Source organism: Solanum verrucosum, unplaced genomic scaffold (assembly GCF_900185275.1).
Source record: "Solanum verrucosum unplaced genomic scaffold, falcon-dt-bn FXZP01000147.1, whole genome shotgun sequence".
Classification (NCBI taxonomy): Eukaryota; Viridiplantae; Streptophyta; class Magnoliopsida; order Solanales; family Solanaceae; genus Solanum; species Solanum verrucosum.
In genome coordinates this window covers 3,983,498-4,001,246 of record NW_026020343.1, presented here as the reverse complement: position 1 = coordinate 4,001,246, position 17,749 = coordinate 3,983,498, and the positions used below count along the sequence as shown (strand labels likewise).

Sequence of the window (17,749 nt, the reverse complement as noted above, 5' to 3'; positions counted from 1 at the left end):
GTGGTCTCACCTGAACTTGGATATGAAGTGGGTGAGGAATCTAATGCTACTTTTGATAAAAAAAAAAATCTAGTCAAACCTTTGAGGATTCATAATGAGGGTTTAGGGCTTGAAGAGGTTGCACAACCTCAAGAACCTGTTGTGGATGATACATTTGTTAATGTTGGGGAAGAGTTGGGTGAAGACTTGAGTAGGACTTCTTCTAGTGTTGGAGAGGACTTGGATAGGACTTCTACTAGTGATGGAGAAGACTTGGATGGGACTTCTTTTGCTACTGCTGCCAGCTGATATTTCAGTAGTTGGATCTGATTGGGAAAGTGAAACAGAAGCAAATGAAGATTCAGACAATTAAATTTGTTTGATTAAGGAGATGATAAGTATGGTAGTGATGTTCATGAGGAAGTTATAAATCTTAGGAAAGACAAAAGGACTGCTAAAAAGAAAAAAAGAGAAAATAAAAGGACCCTAGATCTGAAGGAGTTGATTTGGGAAAAACAAGGGACACAAATGCATCAAAGAAAGTAAGCATTAAAACTGGTCTCAGAAACTGGCATGGGAAATGCAAGACAACCAATTAACTCCTATTGATAACAATTGCAAACTGACCTCAAAACACCAACTCAGATGCTACTGAAGGTGATCCTCGAGCTGATCAAGGTATTTATTAGAGGTTGATAGGAAAGCTACTCTATCTTACCATGATTTGGGGTGCAAACCTTTAAGTCAATTTGTTCAACAATCAAAAAAGACACACATGGAAGCATATATATCTGAGAATTGTTAGATACATAAAAGTTCAACCTGGCAAAGGGGTCCTATTATCAAGCACACAAGATAATAATATCACACCCTATTGTGCTGCATCATGCCCTCTCATAATAAAATCTGTAACTAGATACTTTATTAAACTTGATTTAAACTCATCTTGACTAAAATATTAACTCCATGCACGTTCATCAAATCAATTACTAAACAAACCAATAATCCTCACTCTCAATGATCACCTTGGTATTCATGTGAATCCTCTGACTAAGTCAACAATGGACATAATAAAATACGTAAACTCAAATTTGAGTTTGTGAAATTCTTCACTGAAATGCACTTAGCTTGTTCACATTGAAAACCGCACCACAAATCTCTTTGAAGCATCAATAGAAAAATAAAGGTTTAAGGAGGTTGATATAGGAGTTCCAAAACAGAAAACAACCTTTTGTAATGTTACAATAAATACAATGTTCGTATAGACTATAGACATTGTTGCAACAAAAATTGGCTATTATTCTATATTAATAACACAGGAGGAAAAATTTCAACCTGGAAGACTATTTCTATTATTAAAATATATAAATTTATGCTTATGACATTTTTAAACAACTTGGAGGCAATTCGATACCCGTAGCTTTTCCTATGGCGTTTTCACACGCTGATGACGTTGCAGGACCATCACGCTCATTATATACTAAATTGATATCTTTAACTATGATTCCATTACAAGGATGTGAATCACTACAATCAAATATAACTGCTACTTTTGAACTTGAAGATCCCCTTATGTTTTTGTATGTCACCTCCTTCACTTGCACTGAGCTTCCCTAATATGTTAAAAACAAATCATCAACATGACCTTCCGACATATATACCTAACCTAATAAATTTAAAAGAAGGGAAATGCAACTACCTGTTTTTTACAATTACCCGTTGGACAATATTGTTGATCAATTAATATAGGATTTGATGCTTTTATCATGATAATATCCTCAAATGTTATATTTGTAGCCATACCAGTCATTGATGATGCCCAAGTCTTAATTCTCACACCATTTTGAGTATTGATGAAAGTGCAATTTTTGGTGTGTATATCCTTCACAACATCATTTTTAGATAGTTTTCCTAAGCTACCTATACTTATTCCATGGCCAGGGCCACAAGTGACTCCTGAAATGTTGATGCTTTGACTGCCTGCAACCATAGATATACAATCATCTCCGGTGCCAATGTTTGAATCCACGATATGGATGTTGTTTGAGTACCCTATACGAATACCGTCAGTGTTAGGGCTGTCATCTGGTGCCGTTATTTTAACATGCCTAAAAAACCCATTAGTGCAATTGAAGACGTTGATGTGTACACCCTTGCTATTGTTTGAATGTATATCATGCACAATCAAATTATTGATAAAATAGAATCCAACTGTCTGATTCAAATGTAAAACAAGGCATCATCAGAAACAATATTATATAATGACTTTGTGACCTTATAATAGTAGAAGCTATCTATCTCAATTTCCACTATAACTTTTATCAGATAATTAGGGCACAAAAAGGACTCAACTAAATAAAGGTAGTATTATGTAAGCAAAATGATTTTAGTGACCAGAATTAAAATTTCAACTACGTCAAATAATTAATGAATCAATATTAGAATACTTTTTTCAAAATCTTACGTCATATAAGTTGAATCAAAATTTGAATGTTATTGGAATAATAATTTAAAGTTAGAGTAGGAATTTGAAGTTGTTTAGCATTTGCTATTTTTTATATTTATTAAATTAATGTCTAGTTAGAATTTGTTTGTCCTAGTTCATATAGGAATATGTTTTCTAGTCATAGTAAGACTATTTTCCTTCAAATTGATATTAGAGCTTTTACGATCCTGGTAGAGAATTAAAGAGTTTCCGCTTCTGACGGGCGTCTATAATCCATATATACGTCGTCCGTCTGACCAATGATCATATTGAAAAAATGCCGAAAATGATATATGCATGAAAAAAACATGCTAGGAGGAATGATTTACAAAAACATTGCAAATTTAAAGAAGTGCAAACAAGCACGAGAGGAAGAAGCTCTTCTCTAAATTAAAAGTTGGAGAAAGTAAAAATTAAAAAAAAGAGTTGATGGGAAGGACATCAACGAGAGTTGGTGAGAAAATGCTAAAAAAAAGGAATTGGTGGGAAGGGCATCAATGAGAGTTTGAGAGAAAATGCTAAACAAAAAAGGAGTTGATGAGAAGGGCATCAACTAGAGTTGGAGACAAAGTGCTTCAGCACTTGAAAGTTGGAGAGAAGTGCTTCAACACAACCACCACAAAAAATATTGTGAGTTGGAGAGAACGTGATTCAACACTTGAAATTTGGAGAGAAGTGCTCCAACACAACAAAAAAAAAAAGTGAGTTAGAGAGAAACTTCTCTAAATGTTGAAAGTTGAAGAGAGAAGGTGCTCCAACACAACCAAGAAAAAATAAATGAGAATTGAAGAGAAGTAATTCAACCATTGAAGATTAAAGATAAGTTCTTCAATACAACAACGACACGAATGAAATTGAAGAAAAGTGCAAGAGTATACAACTTTAAATTATGGGAGAATATTAATAGAATAATAATTCAACGTTGGAGTAGAAACTCGAAATTGTTTAGAATTTGTTATTTTTTATATTTATTAAATAAATATTTAGTTAAGATTTGTTTGGTCTAGTTCATATAAAAATATATTTTCTAGTCCTAATTTAATTTGGTTTGTTACTATTATAAATAGAGATGCTGCTAGTTATTTTCAATATACAGAAATATACTATAGAGAAATAGAGAGAAGTTAGAATTTAAATTTGAGAACTTATGAGAATATAAATAAAATATTTTCCATCAAATGGTGTTCATATAATCCCTAATCAAACAAACAATTTTTACTAAGAAGAAATATAGTTAAAGTGGAATTCATCAAAAATATAATAATTTTAGCTGAAATTATAAAACATATCATAATAAATTAAAACTTACAAAGGGAAGGGGGGTTGCACATTGATGCTTTCCCCAAGCACAAGCCCCTTGTCCATCAAATGTTCCATGTCCTTTAATCTTTAAGCCATTCATATACTGAAAACGAATCCAATACTCATTGCAGAATATCTTTGGATCTGTTGGAGCTTTAATAACTCCTTTCATTTCGAAGGTCATGGCCGATCCATTGCATGGTCCTTTAAAGATTGCACCATTTACCATATATTCCCCCAAAGGTATCAACAATGTGGCTTTTCCATTCCACTTGCATGCATCCCTCCAACCATTCAAAAGTGCCTTTCATTATAAATAAATAAAACAAGACATAATTAGACAATAAATTTGTCATGATTATTATTTTATTAGTAACTTGTAACGATCTAGTCTGCTAGTGATATTATCTATTATGGGCCTAGACTCACACGACTTTCAAATGCATCACTAGAATGTAAGAGTTGCTTAATTATATACCTACGATATCACCTTTGGTTTGCCGACATGGGACTTCTTATAGTAAGATTAAGGTTTGTCCAACCGCATGAAATTTGTCTATACTAAACACTGAGGTTTTTCCCTTCTTATCAAGATTTTCCTAAACTCAGTTGAACTCTAGTCCACATTGACAAGGCCAACATAGAAAGTGGTTCTGATATCATTTGTAATGACTTAATCCACTAGTAATATTGTTCATTTTAGGCCTAGGCCCGCATGATTTTTAATGATGTTACAAAACCTACTTACTTATATAGCCAACATTATATTTTGCCAATGTGGAACTTATTCTACTATGGGGTGTCATTTACCTTAGCAAATGGGACTCTTTTATACATGTAGTAATGCCTTAAATGAAATGGATCTACTAATAATGAATGAATTTATAGCTAGTAACTTTTTCGATCTTTTGTGATATGTATTCCTTATATTAATTTTTTTTATAAGACAAGTTAAATTATACTTTTGGTTAATGTTTTCTTATGAGGAGTGCAAAAGACAATTAAGTAAAATCTACCCAAGGAATTAGTTTCTCAAGGAGCTCCAAGCCAATTAGACAAGTAAAAAGGGGTAGAACGAGTTTGTAAGTGAAATAAATAATTTTACTCGTGTGAATTCGATAATAACTAAGAACACATTAAAAAGTATATTTTTGGTTCTTACCTTGCTATCGTCTGTCCTTCCATCTGCTTTAGCACCATAGGAATGGACATTGAAGACCTTTTCTTGAGCATTAGTGTATACAAAAACAAGGCCTAATATAAAGCCTATTTTGAAACAAGAGTTTGAAGTCATTTTTTTGTTCTCATTTTGCTTTTTTCACTTGTGGTTATATACACCTTTTTTTTTTTACAAAATATATTTCCTTCATAAATTTATTTAGATTTGGTTACTCCAAAAATTAAAGATTTTATTATTGACTAATAAGAAAGGCAAGTAAATATAATATCATGGTAAGTTTATTAAATTGCCAGCTAAGCTTATTAGCAAATTCAGACTTCCATATTCTTAGAAAATGTCCCAACCAAAAATTTATGTAGGTCATAATGACATTTATCCTTAACTCGCTAGTAAATTCAAACCCCCATTGATTAATTTAGAAAAGTTCAATATTTAATACGAAAATATAAATTTATAAGTCTAAAAAATCCTTTGATAGTCATATGGACAGAACTAAATATGCTCAAGAATCGAAGTTTGTTTACAAGAGCATCAACGATTTACTCACTATAGTAATTTGGAAAGAAATACCTTGTACAAACAATAGAGACAAAGAGTAAATTGATAAATCTAACCCAAATTTCATAATGACATCTATCCATATCTCGCTAGTAAATCAAAACCCCCGCTCAATTGATTTAGAAACTTTCAATATTTAATGCGAAAATATAAACTTATAAGTCTAAAAAATCCTTTGATATAAAAAATATAGAATGAACTAAAGGATCAAAGTTTGTGTACTAGAGCATCTACGATTTACCATAGTATATAGTTTGGAAAGAAATACATTAATTGTACAAACAATAAATAGATAAGAACATCTTTGCTGATCTACAAATCGACTAAACAACTCACCGAGAACTCTCTACTTGTCTTCACCCATTCTCGATCTATAACACTCCAAAAAAATTAAATCAATATTTATATTTTCAATTGATCATTTATCGATAGTGAGAATATGTTTTATTTCACACTTTCAGATGAAGTAGTTGCAACAACTATGATAGCTGTTGTAATAACTTTCATAGACTACAATAAAAATGGTATTTAGTGACAATACAAATCGTCTTTAGCGGCAATAAATATTGCCACTAATTCATTTACCAGCCATTGAATTTTGGCCATAAAAATTAGCGTCGCTAAAGCCTTTAGCGTCCATTCAATGGATTGCTGGTAAAAGGTGTTTTTATTGTCGTTACAAGTCGCACGTATTATTTAGCGACAATTAAAATGACGGGTAAATTTATTCTGAAATGTTTTATTTAACGACAATTGTATGGCTATTGAATCTAACAAAAAAATGTGAATGTCCACAATTTTCAATTTTTTTTTATTGCCGCTAAATCCAATTAATTGTCACTACAAATTCATATTATTAGCAGCAGTTGAAAAGTAGAATATATCATTGTAGAATATTCAAATTATAATGGCAATTAATAGTATATTTGAATTTTCCCTTTATCTAATTTATAATTACATTTTATGCACTAAGACAACATCCACGAAAGAATGCTACTGTTAATTAAAATATTAAAATATTTTGTTAAATCGAGTACTAATTTATAATATTGATGTATCATCAACATAAAAGATAAAACTATATACACTACTTGAGCTAAAATGTTATCTTTTAATTGACCTTATTGAAATCTTGCATGCTAAATCTTTGAACATTATAATTTTAGAGGGAGGGGACACTATTCTGGACAATGTGCAAGCAAATATGAAAGAACTTTAAAATCAACTATTTATAGTAATTGACGGATTTTCAACCTTAATGGCGCACATACATACTTGATATATGTTGGTTATGCATAGCCATAGTATAATCAAAGCTATGGACGGACATGATATTGATATGATAGATATTGAATTGTCATATCGATTAAAACAATTTTGATACCATAGTTTTTGTATCATGATTTTTTGAATGATATATGATATATATTTTAATTTTTTTAGTATTGGAGTTTTATAAATAAAATATCAAAATATTGAATATTGTACTGAATTATATAGTGAATAAAATAATTCATATATTATTATTATACTAACAAATATTCAATCAAATGATCGGACATTGTAACTTTTACTACTCTATCTTGATTGAAATGTTTTTTGTACAATTGATTAACAATGGGAGCTACTTGTACTTTATTTTGAATAAATATTTTTACACGTGTAAGGTATTAGTATGATATAATTGAGACGATTTTTGAAACACTTAAGGGCATCTCCAAACCTAAACTCTATTTTACTCTCCAAATATAGAGTTTTCTATTGTTCCAGACAATCAACTCTAACCCAGTTTTCTATTTTACTCTCTAAAAAAGTCTTTTTCTCTCTCCTCGATATTATATTATTATTTCTATTTCATTCTTATTTTCTTAATTATGTGATATAAAATTTGATTTTTCTCAATTTTTTATTTAATATAAAATTATATTTTATTCTAAATTTCTAAATAACATAAATTGTAGGAAAATAACATATATTATACAAATTAATAGAAAAATTCAAATAAAAGTGAAATACAATTACATAAACATCAAATAAACACTCAACTTTCAAAATTATTACGTTGCTCCCATCAATGTTCTATTAATACATTACGGAGTTCAAAATGATTATTTTTTTCCTTATTTTTTTATGTCTAGCTAAAAATTGTTCAAACCGGAGATTTTCATCTACCATCATATCCTATTTTTTTTTAATAGTGCTAAATTTGAAAAACGACCTACCGGATTACTAAATTATTGTTGTGATAAATTAATTATTATGTTATGCATTGTATTTTTAATTAAAAAATTTCATCTTATCATTTTAATTTTGTGCATTCTTTATAGGGAAAATTAATAATAAAATAAAATTAGAAAAAAATTAAAATACTTTAATTCGGGATGAAAGTAGTATATATTAAATAATATATTTATTAAAATATTATATTACATTTAAGAAGAATTATGAATATTAGATATTTAATTAATGACATTATATTTAAAATAATATGTTAATTAGAGAATAATAGTAATAATAATAAAATATTAACAAAAGTGAAATAGAGAGTGTGAATAGTAGTTCTCCATTTAACTCTCTAAATATGAAGAATAGAGAGTAGTATGGAGGGAGGTTGGAGTGTCCATTCTCTATTTTAGTTTTCAAATATAGAAAATGGAGAGTAAACTAGAGGTGGGCTAGAGATGGTCTAATTCTCTATTATATGAGTATATATAAGTAAAAGTTGAACAAATTATAACAACCGATTTATCATACCGTGAAATACCAAAACCCAACTTAGAAATACCGAAACATAATTAATTTTGTATGGCAATGATATTGTATTATTAGAAATCAAAAGCATAAACATTAACATAGCATAGCATGCCCGCCACCCCTAATTAAAACTAACAAAATTGTAACTATAAAAAAATATGAAATATTCTTATAAAAAATGGTTCATGACAAGGAAGATATGAAATTGAGAAGCATTTACGTACCATAAAAAAAATCATGGGAAACCAACCAATGTTGTTTGAAGCGATCAATTAGTAGTTGTGGAAATATCATAATTTTAATTAATTAGATAGTGTTGCAATCCATTTAGATTAAGGGGCTTTGAACTTTTATGTTTCAATTAACAGATCACTGTTCTTGTTACTAAACACAGCACTAATTGGGAGCTCATTTATAAGCTTGAGATGATTGTGCAAAACGACAGATGAGATTGACCAATTAATAATTAGTATCTTCTGACCAAATTGGATGTTGCAGCTATCTTGACATTTCAGCGCTTGAGATGTATGGAGTGAAAAATTAGTTTTTCCGAAAGTGTTCTAGAAAGACGAGATAATTTTGTGTTGTATTCACTAACAAAATTTATTTTAGCTCATACACATTCAATTTCTGTTTGATTTATTTTGTAGAGTTAGGTTAAGAAAAAAATTAAAAGGTGGGGTTGGGTTGGGCCTGTAGTCTAGTTCTATGTGAACTATAACTCAACTTGTTTCAACTTAAAAAAGTTTGCTTCAATTACAGGATTAAATTGTTAGCATCTCATGAATAAAAAAGGAGCAAAGTCCTTCAATATTGTTGAATTTTTTTTATCTCAAGGTGATCAAGAACAAAAACATCACTACTGAAAGGTTGATAAGATTGATCAAATGTAATCAATTAAGAAAGGAGCAAAAGTTGAAGTGTGTTTTAGTTTGGTTCGTGCATTAGGTGCTGCCGACAAGGGATAATCGAAGAAAGTGGGTTCAAACCAAATCAAAATAGTGATTTGTTTAAATTTCTTCGAGAATTATCCATTAGGAAAAAGTCGTTTGGGCTAGCATTGAGTTGTTTGAAGAAGAAGATTGATTTGAACAAACTATAAAAAAAAAAAAAAAAAACTTTTAATAAGAAGAATAATGCCTTATACGCTTATACAAATTTTTATAGGCATTTTTGGTACTTATTATCTATCATCTTATCGATTTATCATAAACTTGTATCTATTAATGTAGTAATACATAGACTCTATAAATTTATCTATTCTTCTATTGATTGCAGGGCTGAATATATGAAACTTTTCCTCATCTTGAAAAGTATGCCGAAAAGTCTATAGATTCTCCTTTGCACATTCCTTGTTTACTTAGATGGAGCGACAACATAACGGAAGACACATACTTAGATGGAGCAATAACTTTTTTGCATGATGTTTGAGATGCTTGAGACATTGTAGTTATTTAAAATTGAATAAAAAATGAAGTCAATAAAACAAGGGAGTTAAAACCAAGATTATCTTCTTTTTTGTACTAGTCCTGAAACGTGCATTGCATGTTTGACCTCCTATTATTATATTAAATTTATACAGCCACAACTCATGTTTGTAATAACTTTATCTTATTGTGTGCCTTCAAGTTCGTCCATTGAGTCCATGTAGTGTAAGAAATTTTGTAAAAATAAATCATATAAAATAGAGTTAGAAAAACTCTTTTTATAATCTGTGGAAGTGTCATTACAGGTTTATTTCAAAAGCATATAATAAAGTTCAATATTTGAAGATAACCTTTCTAATATATAATATATTAATTGTCATTATTGATTTGATTATAAAAGTTAGCAAAAAGTATTTTATTTAATTAAAAAAATAGAGAAAGACATTTTCGTAATTTAACTTTGAATTTAAAACCTTCCACTTTTAACATAAAAAACATTTGAAACATCATCTCAATATATGTGAATAGAAATAAGATGAACCTGTCATCATACTAATGAAAAAAAAACTTAACTAATAAATAAATTAATGCAAAATATATCTAAATGTGAAAATTTTATATTCAACAAATATAAAAATATTATAAAAGTGAAACGATAGATAACTAAACATTAAAGTACTATATAGCACACAAGAATCAATAATCAAAATAATCTTCTTTTTGTATTACGACTAACTTATGAAAATGGTTTTCCTATTCTAATTAATTAATTTTTGAAAATAAAAGAACCGCAATGAAGATTAAATATAATAATTTCAATTATTTGCCATAATATTAAATCACAAATTTCATTTTTATAAAATAGAAGCTACAAATAAAGTATATATTCACTTATTATAGTTGATGCAAACTTCTTTTCATTACTATTAAATTGAATAAATAATAATAAAAAAAACTAATACAGTGTGTTGACATAACAAAAAATGATCAAAAAGAAAAGAAAAATATCTTCTTTTTTTTGGATTGAATACTTGAATGTTACCCATGTCAAGGTACAAACGTATTCGATCCAAATCTTGTTATTACTTTATTTTTATCATATTCTGTTATAAATTTAATGAAAAAGTTATTTAAAATTTAATGAAAAAAGTTATTTAATATTTAACTAATTTTGTGTAAGAAATAATCATATCTCATTCTAATCAACTTCCGAAAATGGAAGAAATGAAAAAAAAGTTTACTTTCAGTTCTTTGGCATATATAATTAACTTACAAATTTCAATTATAGAACAATATAAATTGTATCGAAATTTAAATTTTAACATCTAAATCTGCCAAGTATTTTGCTTACAGCTGAGACATCTATTTCTTACTAACAAATGGTACAAAAATAAAATAAAAATTTACAATAATTATCCCAAAAAAAGACAACAAAAGTTATAATGATACATACAAAAATATATTGTATTTATTACTTCTACGTATGGCTTTATTGGTTCACAAGGTGTAACATTATTTTTCTTCAGAATAATAATTAAGTTTATTTGTATCTTATCAAACAAAAATAGAAAAGAAAATCATAAAGAATATCAATGCAACTGAAACACAAATTAAATCAATTCCATATGTGATGAAGCAGACATACTTTGTCAATAGCAAATGAAAAAACAAACAACTCAGAGAAGAATCTTTATTGAAAGCCTGATAATCAATGGAACAAGAAGAAATTATTATGAAAAATTACAAGAATCAATAAAGCAAACAAATTTTATTTATTACAAATGAAACAATACCTTATACAATCCAATAGAAAAAAATCAACAGCTTTAAAATTAAAGTTTACTAAAAACTAAAATAATTTTAGAAGCTATAAGTATATATATGATGTAGTGATAGATTGGATTGGGAGGCCAAAAGTTTGGAAGTTAGAAGAGCAAACGCCTGATGGTTGAAGAAAAACAATGAAGAGTCGATATTTATTGTGATCTCTTAAACAAAATGCCTTAAAGGTGTTTTTACTTTTAATTGAAATTTTTTAATGCAAATAAACGGAAGTAGCTAGAGAAAATTTAACATTTTCTAATATATATATATATTAAGAAAAAATGTCAAAAATTTAAGAAAAAAGAGAAATGTCATTTAATTATCATTATTGATTTGATTTTTAAAAAAAGATATTTTTTTAATAAAAAAATTAGTGTAGAGGTATTTTTGTAATTCAACTTTGACTTAAACTCTTCCCACTTTTAGTAATATATGATATGATGATATGATATGATAAAAAAGAATGTCAGAAAGTCTTTAGGTTCTTTTTTACACATTCGTTATTTATTTAGATGGAACGACAACATAACGAAAGACAACCCATTCCTTGTTTACTTAAATGGAACAATAATGATTTTGCATTGGATATTTGAGGTGCTTGAGACATTGTAGTTATTTTAAATTGAATATAAAATGAAGTCAATAAAATGAGAGAGTTACAACAAAAATTGCCTTCTTTTTTATATAAAAAAAGTCAGATATTACGATTAGGTGTATTTTGAGTTGTACTTTACTACCATTGCAAAAAGTGAATTTTTAAATTTTATTAGTATTGTACATAAATTAATATAATCAATTATTTCTCATGTGGCTGGTAGATGATGGATTCTATAGATTGACATTTCATCATTTATAAGGTATATGCGGGTTAGTGCAATAATAAAAAAAAATTTAGTATATAACAAAAAGTACTACATAAATTAGATTATATTGAGTACCATCAACTGAATTCACTATAAATTCTAAACTAATGAGTATTTGTTCCAGGCTAAGGTTGCTAATGAGTTAATATGTTGGTGCGATTTTGATTGGGTTGCATGCCCTAATACAAGGAGGTCAGTTGCAGGCTATGTGATCAAGTTTTGGGGAGTCCTTGATTTTCTGGAAGTTAAAGAATCAAGCAACACACTATTTCAAGGAGTTCTATTGAGGCAGAATATAGAAGTATGGCCTCATCTGTAGCTGAGTTTACTTGGCTGCTAAGCTTGTTTAAAGAATTGGAAGTGGTCTTCCAGTTACATGTTCCATGAGTGATACCAAGTCTGCTATACATATTGCGGCTTGTCCAATTTTTCATGAGCATACCAAACATATAGAAATAGATTGCCACTTCATTCACGACAAGATCAAATCCAACATGCTTTACACTTTGTATGTTCCTACTCAATATCAAGTTGCTGACTTGTTGACCAAAGGGTTGGGGCATGTTTAATTAACACCTATACCTTCTAAGCAAGCTCGGAGTGCTCAATATTTTGCACCCTCCATCTTGAGAGGGAGTATTGAAATGTAACAATATTACAACTAATTTTCCATACGGCTTAGTTAGTTAGGTAAATCTATCCACGTGTTACTAATATTGCTAGTCTGTTAGATTACAATTAGTGTAATTAGTCGATAGGTTGGGTCAATTACACACCTCTATATATAGAGGAGTTGATGTACAATTACATGCAGTTGAGTGAAGGTATTTTCAATACACATTTCAATTTATGTTTCACTCTTCTCTGTTCCAATCTTTTGAGCTCATTTTCTAATAGTGTGAACCCTGACAGATCAGCTTCCAAAGGCAAAATCATTGCCTAATGGTTTTGTCGGAGGCAACTCAAGTACTGACCTAGTGCCTCCAAAAAACACCACAATATAAGCAAATGAAAATTCATCTTCACAAACTCGTAGAAGAAAATATATATAGATGTATTGAAAAAACCTTTTTGTTTCTTATGTGTAAGTTCATTGATAATTTTCTTGCTTGTAATATTGTTATGTCAGACATTTTTTATGATTTAATAGAATTTTAGTGTTGTAGTTATAAAAATACTTCTAATGCTTTTGTTGTTGTTGCTGCTGCTTTAGTTATTAATTATATTAAAATTCATATTAGTTGTAATCTAATTATATAAGAATTGAATGCTAAATTTTAGCAAAAAGTTGGGAAGGTTAATACCCCCACAAAAAAAGTGCAAGAATATTGGTAAACAAATAGCGGAGGTTTGCAAGTGGATAAAAATAACCGCCTCTTTAAAAAATCCTCGCAAATTAGTTGCGACATGCATATTTGCACGAGTTTTGAGAACCGTCAAATTGCGGAGGTTAGAAACTCCCACAATTTGCAAAAAAAATTTGTAGTGCCTAATGCTTGATTTTTATCATTTTAATATTTAGAGACAAATGTAATAATAGAATGATTAGTAATTTCACCAAAAATGATGAGACGATAGATTAATCAAATTTTAAACTTGACAAGTTTACGGTAACATAGGAGTAAAACTTTCTATAATCAAATTAATGTTTATGAATAAAGAGACTACTTTAAACAACTTGGAGGCAATTCCTTGCCTGTAGCTTTTCCATTGGCATTAGCACATGTTGATATGGCAGGAGCATCAGGGGCATGATATTCCAAGTTGATATCATTAAGCATAATTCCTTTACAAGGATGTGAAGCACTACAATTTAAAGTAATCGCTGCTTTTGAATTTGAAGATCCCCTTATGTTATTGAATGTCACATCCTTGATTTGCACACAACTTTCCTAATAACGAAAGGAAAGTAAATTTAAAATGACTTCTGATGTACCAAACATAAAAGAATTTAAGAAGGGAAATGCATGGATACCTGTGTGCTACCGCTACAATTTCTCTCCGGACAATAATGTTGATCAATAATTATAGGATTCGATGCATTTATAATGGTAATATCATCAAATGTTATATTTGTAGCCATACCGGCTATCGATGATGCCCAAGTCTTAATTCTCACCCCATTTTGAGTATTGATGAAAGTGCAACTTTTGACTTGTATATCCTTCACAACTTCTTGTGTAGGTACTTTTCCTAAGCTACCGATGCTTATTCCATGGCCAGGGCCACAAGTGATCCCTGTAATGTTGATGTTTTGACTACCATCGATAATAGCTATACAATCATCTCCAGTGCCAATGTTTGAATCCGCGATATGGATATTCTTTGAGTAGCCTATATGAATACCATCGGTGTTAGGGCTGTTATCTGGCGCCGCTATTTGAACATGCCTAAATTTGGCATTAATGCATTTGTAGACGTTGACGTGTACACCCTTGCTATTGTTTGAATGTATGTCATGCACAATCAAATTATTGATAAAATATAATCCAAGTGTCTGATTCAAATTTAGAACAAGCTAAGGCATTAGAAACAATTAATATACAAGTTTAGCAAATTTAGACAAATAAATTAAAACTTACATAGGGAAGGGGGGTTGCACATGGATGCTTTCCCCAAGCACAAGCCCCTTGTCCATCAAATGTTCCATGTCCTTTAATATCTAAGTCATGGATATATTGAAAAGAAATCCAAGACTCCAGCTTGCAGAATATATTAGGGTCTGTTGGAGCTTTAATAACTCCTTTCATTTCGAAGGTCTTGGCCGATCCATTGCATGGTCCATTAAAAATTGCACCATTTACCATATATTCCCCTAAAGGTATCAACAATGTGCCATTTCCATTCCATTGGCATGCATCCCTCCAAGCATTCAAAAGTGCCTTTCATCATAATAAATAAATAAAAGAAGACTTAGTGAGACAATGAATTTGTCATATGTACAATGATAATTATTTTATTAGTAACTTGTAATGATGAAATTCGCTAGTGATATTATCCATTTTGAGTCTAGGCTCGCACGATTTTAAAATGCATTAGTAGGATGTAAGGCTTTGCTTAATTATATACCTATTATATCTTATATGTTTTACTGATATAGAATTTCTTATCCTAAGATGGAGTGTCGCATACACCCCTCTTACAGACTCAATGTCGTCGTTGAGGTTTGCCGAACCACATTGGATTTGCCTTAAATCAACATTGAGGTTTGTCCCTTCTTATCGAGATTTGTCTAAACTTAGTTGAATTTGCCTTAAATCAACATTGCACCTTTATATTAGGCCTTGTTTTTGTATGCACTAATGCCCCCATCGCGTATAAACCCGCTCCGCATCAATCCACCCCGCAAAATTTGATAATTTTTATTTTAAAAAATTGCTAAATATTGTTCACGTCATCTAAATTATTCCCAAGTGAATTGGTTTTCCTACTTTCTTCATAACAATTGTTTTTACATTTTAAATTAAAGTTTCAATGATAATCTAAAATAAACCCAAATCAAAATATCAAAAATCTTTTTTTCTCATATGAGAAATACTACGATGAAGTCAGAAAGACCACAAATATTTCTCCCATCTATTGCATCTATTAACTCCTCTATGTACTCCTCATTTGTTTGCCTATTTATAGATTCAATTAGATCCTAATTAAATAAATACAAAGTTCTTAATTAAAAATTTTAAATAATAAACAATGGTGTTTGGGAATTAAAAACAACCCCAAAAAATTGCATAACCATCAGATTCAATAGCTTAAATATAAACTTTTAGTTTTTTTAATCGTATGAATTGAATAATAGCTAAGAACACATTAAAAAGTTAATTTTTTGGTTCTCACCTTACTATCGTCCGTCCTTCCATCTGCTTTAGCACCATAAGAAAGGACATTGAAGACCTTTTCTTGAGCATTTGTGCATACAAAAACAAGGCCTAATATAAAACCTATTTTGAAACAACACTTTGAAGTCATTTTTTAATTTTTGTTCTCATTTTGCTTTTTCAACTTGTGGTTATATACACCTTTTTTTTTTTCTCCAAAATATATTTCCTTCATAAAATAAATTTATTTAGATTCGGTAACGCCAAAGAGATTTCTTTAGATTTTATTATTGACTAATATGAAATGAAGGTAAATATCTATGTTGAATGAATATCATTTTAAGTTTATTAAACTGCCAGCTAAGCTTATTAGCAAATTTACACTTTCATTCTTAGAAAATATATACTTCTCTCTCGCTAGTATCTCAAAAACAAGTATTCATATAATATTATCTACATTTATTCTATTAAATGAGTCTTACTTTCTTTTCTTATAATCGGAAATTATCATTGAAGTTAGTCAAATATATAGATGTTGGAATGTCTCATTTGACCAAATTAATTATCTTCAATAGTCCAAAATAAATTGTCTTGAATGTATTTAATGACATTCATTCTTATACTTTTAAATTGTCGTTTCTGAGATGTTAGTAGCTTATTATTTTTTGCTATGTATTAGTAATGTGTTCTTTTGTAGAGTGGGTGGAAAAAATAGTGAGAAAATCCTATCTTTTTCTTCTTACTCCCTTTGACTCAATTTATGTGGCACTTTTCGTTTTTCGAGAGTCAAACAATTTAAGTTTGACCAAAAATTTGCACGTGGAATCTTTAAATTTTTTGAAATGAAATTTATATATTTGTAAACTACGTAAAAAGTACTATAAGTCACAATAATTGAAAATTTAAAATAATTAAAAGATATATATGATAAATTTATGGTCAAAGATAGACTTGTTTGGATCTCGAAATCCAAAAAGTGCCACATAAATTGGGACGGAGAGAGTATTTTATTTGGCCAAGTCTATATTATTTAATCTTAATTAGATTCTGAGCTTGTTGAATTCTAAGAATACGCCTATACCGAGTGACATATATATCCTTAAGAACAATGTATTTGACACGCCTCAAACTTTGAAGAACTCCTTATAACAATATTCATGATGAAGTTTTTTCCTTAAGATATTCCAACAATCTAAATGATATTTCTCTTCTACTTTGTTCTTAATGAAAATACTACCTTCCTCTTCCAAAAATGATTTTGTGAAGATATTTCATAAATTACTGTGATCCCACATTCCTATCAATGATCAATAATTTGTGGGCAGAGACAAAGCTAGATGGTGTTTATGGGTTCGGATGAACCCAATAATTTTTTCATAAATTTTGTATTTGTATTTAAAAAATATATATATATTAACTTGTGAACCCCTAACAAAACTGATTGATAGCTTAGTGGTAAGAAATGAATTGTGAAAATGCTTTTCACGCTAGAGTTTGATTTCAGAATATGAATTATCGGAACCTTGAACTGTGCTCTGAAGATTTTTTTAAAGTAACCC

The 17,749-nt window shown here is 29.4% G+C and overlaps 3 protein-coding genes across 3 annotated transcripts in view; 1 reads left to right on the top strand and 2 right to left on the bottom strand.

Annotated features, from left to right (window-relative positions):
• LOC125837375 (probable protein phosphatase 2C 10) overlaps positions 1-17,749 on the top strand; it is a 1,808,044-nt gene that overhangs the window by 371,396 nt on the left and 1,418,899 nt on the right. The gene's annotated exons all lie outside the window — the stretch shown is intronic.
• Positions 1,356-5,060, bottom strand: LOC125837415 (exopolygalacturonase-like). Its single transcript, XM_049516546.1, has 4 exons — positions 4,929-5,060; positions 3,774-4,070; positions 1,679-2,194; positions 1,356-1,592 (listed from the first exon to the last, which is right to left on the bottom strand). The coding sequence occupies exons 1-4, from the start codon at positions 5,058-5,060 to the stop codon at positions 1,356-1,358; spliced, it is 1,182 nt and encodes a 393-aa protein (XP_049372503.1).
• Positions 14,037-16,341, bottom strand: LOC125837414 (exopolygalacturonase-like). The gene is made up of 4 exons (XM_049516544.1): positions 16,210-16,341; positions 14,955-15,254; positions 14,348-14,869; positions 14,037-14,264 (listed from the first exon to the last, which is right to left on the bottom strand). The coding sequence occupies exons 1-4, from the start codon at positions 16,339-16,341 to the stop codon at positions 14,037-14,039; spliced, it is 1,182 nt and encodes a 393-aa protein (XP_049372501.1).